The sequence below is a fragment of the Halyomorpha halys genome, unplaced genomic scaffold (genome assembly GCF_000696795.3).
Source record: "Halyomorpha halys isolate HHAL.00 unplaced genomic scaffold, Hhal_1.1 Scaffold166.1, whole genome shotgun sequence".
NCBI classification, from domain to species: Eukaryota; Metazoa; Arthropoda; class Insecta; order Hemiptera; family Pentatomidae; genus Halyomorpha; species Halyomorpha halys.
The window spans coordinates 595,389-599,331 of NW_027110388.1; the positions used below are offsets into that span (position 1 = coordinate 595,389).

A 3,943-nucleotide genomic window follows, 5' to 3' on the forward strand; every position below is an offset into this window, starting at 1 on the left:
TTTTGTCATTCTTTACTTGATTTCAAAAACCCACATCTAAACCTCAAAATTAAACTTCGAAATGATACAATTACTGTCTCCAAAAATCAAAATGTATGCTAGGTAAACACAGCCAGTATAACATATAATTACTTTTATTTCATTGTTCATATTTGTATGTTTTGTGGAATGATATTTTATGTTATTGTTTATGTATAGATGTTTTAATATAACTTATGTTATATGGGCTTTAACTCATTTGCCTGCCAATTGTTACATTTTTAAGTCAGTTGATATTTTCGTGGTTTATGTTCAATAAATTCTAATTTATATTTTCGTTTTGAATTAAAAATGAATTAAAAAATAAAAGTTTTTTGAATTACTTTTTAAATATTAATAAAAAACTAAAATAACATTTAGCATCATTTGGATTTGGAGAATTTTCTGTCTCCTCATTTGTACTTCTATGTCACTCATCTCAATGATGTTATGGTCATCATTTTTTGGTTTCTGGAAAAAGTAATTCGATGAAGGTTTTGTAACACCATTAGTAGCCTACCTTGGTGCAATGCATGACAAAAATCATTAGAAAACGCATTTTTTTTCGAAATGAAATCGGAAAACCATCAAAATTGAATAAATTGGGAGAATGACCCATATAATGTTATTTACAGCTATATATTAAATAGATATAATAAGCAATTGGTTCAATAATTAATCCCATCTATAAATAACTAAATATATTAATTTACATCAAACTTTCAATTGTATTCAATTATTCTATCTACATCCCTAAATCTAACAATTGCAAAGCATTGCCGAGTCCTCTAGTTTATTATATAAAACCAAGTTAAATTTATTATTAATATTTTGGAAGTTAGTAAGTAATTATGTGAACTATTCCTAAAAACAACAGGAAATGTCGCATTTTATTCGTTATTTTGTGACATAATGTAATATTTATTGTTAACATCCAATTTTAATTGTACTTCAATAATAGTTGTCATTTTATCATAGATTTTGGAAAAGTAAAAAAAAATAAAAAATAATTCAAAGCAATAGACCAAATGAACCATAACAATGCTTAGTGTTGATTCATTTTCGGCGAAATTGTTGTAGGTAAAATTTATTTTCGATAAACTACAGTTCTTTGCCAGGTTCCGAAAAATGCTGCTAAGTTGTACGAAGAAATCGCTCAGCTCCGGAAACGCATGGTGCAATATCAAAAACAAGAAGAAGCAGAGGAAAAGTTGAAGCGGAGACCATCCCAGAAACAAAGAGAACTCCCGGAAGTTTCTAAAGAAATACTGGAGCGAGGACCTATGTACCCTGTCGATCCAGAAATCAGAAAACTAATCTATACTGGTACGAATTAGGAAAAGTCGAAGCAATTTATGTACTTTTATGTACAAATTCTACAAATAAGAGATTTAGCTGTAGTTAGTTATTGAGTAAAATAATAATCAAAAGTCATTTACTGGCGTCTTATAATTACAGAAAAAGAAAAATTATTTAAATAAAAGGAAGATGGCCGCATGGGGTAAAAACAAAACCTCAAATAGTTACTAAGCTGTTTATTGTGAGCTAAGGTGAACTAAAAAATATACAAAAACTAAAATAATGTAACAAAGTAAGAGAATAGATAATATGAACTAAAAGTAAACAACGATGTAGCTAAATATGATTTAAAATGTTTAAATAAAAATAAAGTAAAGAAAATAAGATGTACAGTGAAAACCTATTTTAAATTTGTTTGATTTACCTTATTCATTTTGTATCTATTTTCTCATATTTACCCACACCTTTTATTTTGTGTTATCTACTCTTCTACTTTGTTACATTATTTAGTTGTTCTCTTTTAGCCCCGATGAATATCTGCAAAGTGGGGCAAAACGTTGGCTCACAATAAAAAGTTTAATTACTAATTGAGTTTTTTTTTTTTTTATCGGACCATTTTCCTTTAATAACTTACACACCTTCAATCAAGGTTCTTTTTAGGAGTCAGCCATAACGACGAAGGGCGTAAAGCATATTTAAAAGTTAGAAACAGTACTCGACCGGACAAAAAATACTACGACTCTCCAACTTACGGATTAGAGTATGGCTGGGACGTGGAAGAGCGATGTTGGCGGGCGAACAAGGAGTTCGTCCGCATTCACGTCGTCAAGAAGAGCTTCTACAGAAGAACCGGAGCCTTAGAAGTAGATGACCTTAGGAGGCGCAGGCCTTTCTCAGTCGCTCATAAATGTGTTGAAATTTTGTAATAATAATTTCACATTCATTGTATTTATTAAAAATAAATTATTAAAAAAAATAGGTTTTATTCATCGTCATTTATTTAATATACTACAGATACCACTATTGGTAGTATTAAAAATCCACAAATATTCTTGACACAACAAAGATACTAATATCAAGGCTTTATTTATAGGCACACACCCGACAGCATTAACTTGGTAGCCTGTTCGTGATCCATTCTATCCAAATTCATCTCAAAACCTTAAGGGGGTTTTCCTTTTTGGCCAGGCCAGGGGGACTTGGGCCTTGCCGGCGCTTTTGGTTGGTTGGTTTTTTGTTGTTGTCTTCTGGTTGTTGCTGCTTCGTGGGTCGTTTTTTTTTGGCCGCTGAACGGGTTTCGTGAGAGCGCTCGTGTAGCGTCTTCACCATTGTTCTTTGTCTAGTTACAACTGAGAGCTGTTAGGAGGTTGTAGTTAATTTTTATAATAAGTTTTATATTTAATCTTATTTATTTATATTTAATTTCCTTTCATTTTCTTTTTTTTGTAATAAAAATAATATAATACAAGTTCGATGGCTGAAACCACTTATACGTCCGCCATTCTTGCCTCTCTGAATAACACTGACATGTGAATGGTCCGCTCTTTGTTTACCGAGCATTTGTACTAGCCTCCATTCGTGGCGAGCGGCCAACATGTGGATCCGCCTTTATAAGAGCATCACTTATCTTAACCCTTTAGCACAATCCTAATCCAACTACACTCAACCGCATAACACTTGTTGAAAGTTAAAACAACGGCAGTGGTCCCGAGACATTTCAATATGTATATTGGATGTCTGGCAATTGCTAGAGTAAATTCGCTTTCAAAGCCGGTGATAAGGTGAAGGGAAAAACCTCTTTCAAAGTCGCTCTTGATAAGTCACAGAAATGGAAATACTGAGATAGATGATTTTTTCTAGGATAAATGTAAATAACAATGTTCCTGTGATCATTTTAAATAATGCATATGTATGCCTATGTTATATATGTTTACAATTATTAAATAATAAGTATTATCTAATCTCTTATAGAGCCGTTGTTCTAGTTCATCCTTAAAGGTAAAGTTTGAATGAGAGGCCCTAACTCTTAAAAAAGAAAAAAGGACATCTCTTCTCAAAACATTGAAGTTTATTAATCCGTGTTATTTTTACAGTTGTTTTTCCTTTTTCTTGTACGGTTGAGAAGCAGTGTGCACATCAGTACAAAGATCAGGAAAAAAACTATCAAAAAAATAGTTATAGCACAATCTTAATTAAAAATAAAGTCATTTTAATCTTTATAATTTCCAAAGTTTTTTTTTATGAATGCAGTAGGTAAAATATTAAGAAAGCGAAATTGTTTATCATTTTTTTTTTAAACAAATAAATAGTATACTGTAATTTTGTGGGGAGAAGTGCTAATAGTTTATATAAAAAACAAATTTAATAATCAAGTTAAGTTATGTTCAACATTCGCTATGAATAGATCCTACTTTCAACCAAATTACACAATTGGTGATTATATAAGATTGACTAGAGCTTAAATCCTGCAAGATTCAGGAAAATAATTTAAACTCCTAATAGAGGATTTCTAGATAAAAAAAAATCAAGTTGAAAGAAAAGATACTGGTAATTATTATACAAACAAAATAGGAGGGGTCTTCGGAATTATTATACTAGGCCAACAAAAATATTTCTATTTAATTTT

At 30.8% G+C, this 3,943-nt stretch overlaps 1 protein-coding gene across 1 annotated transcript in view; it reads left to right on the forward strand.

The window, feature by feature from the left end:
- Positions 1-2,281, forward strand: part of LOC106678894 (protein SPMIP1) — a 4,069-nt gene extending 1,788 nt beyond the window's left edge. Inside the window, exons 2-3 of the mRNA XM_014417720.2 lie at positions 1,137-1,344; positions 1,978-2,281. Of these exons, the coding sequence (XP_014273206.1) occupies positions 1,137-1,344; positions 1,978-2,243 (474 nt within the window). The 3' untranslated portion in view covers positions 2,244-2,281. The remainder of the gene's footprint in view (positions 1-1,136; positions 1,345-1,977) is intronic.
- The last annotated feature ends 1,662 nt before the right edge of the window (positions 2,282-3,943 follow it).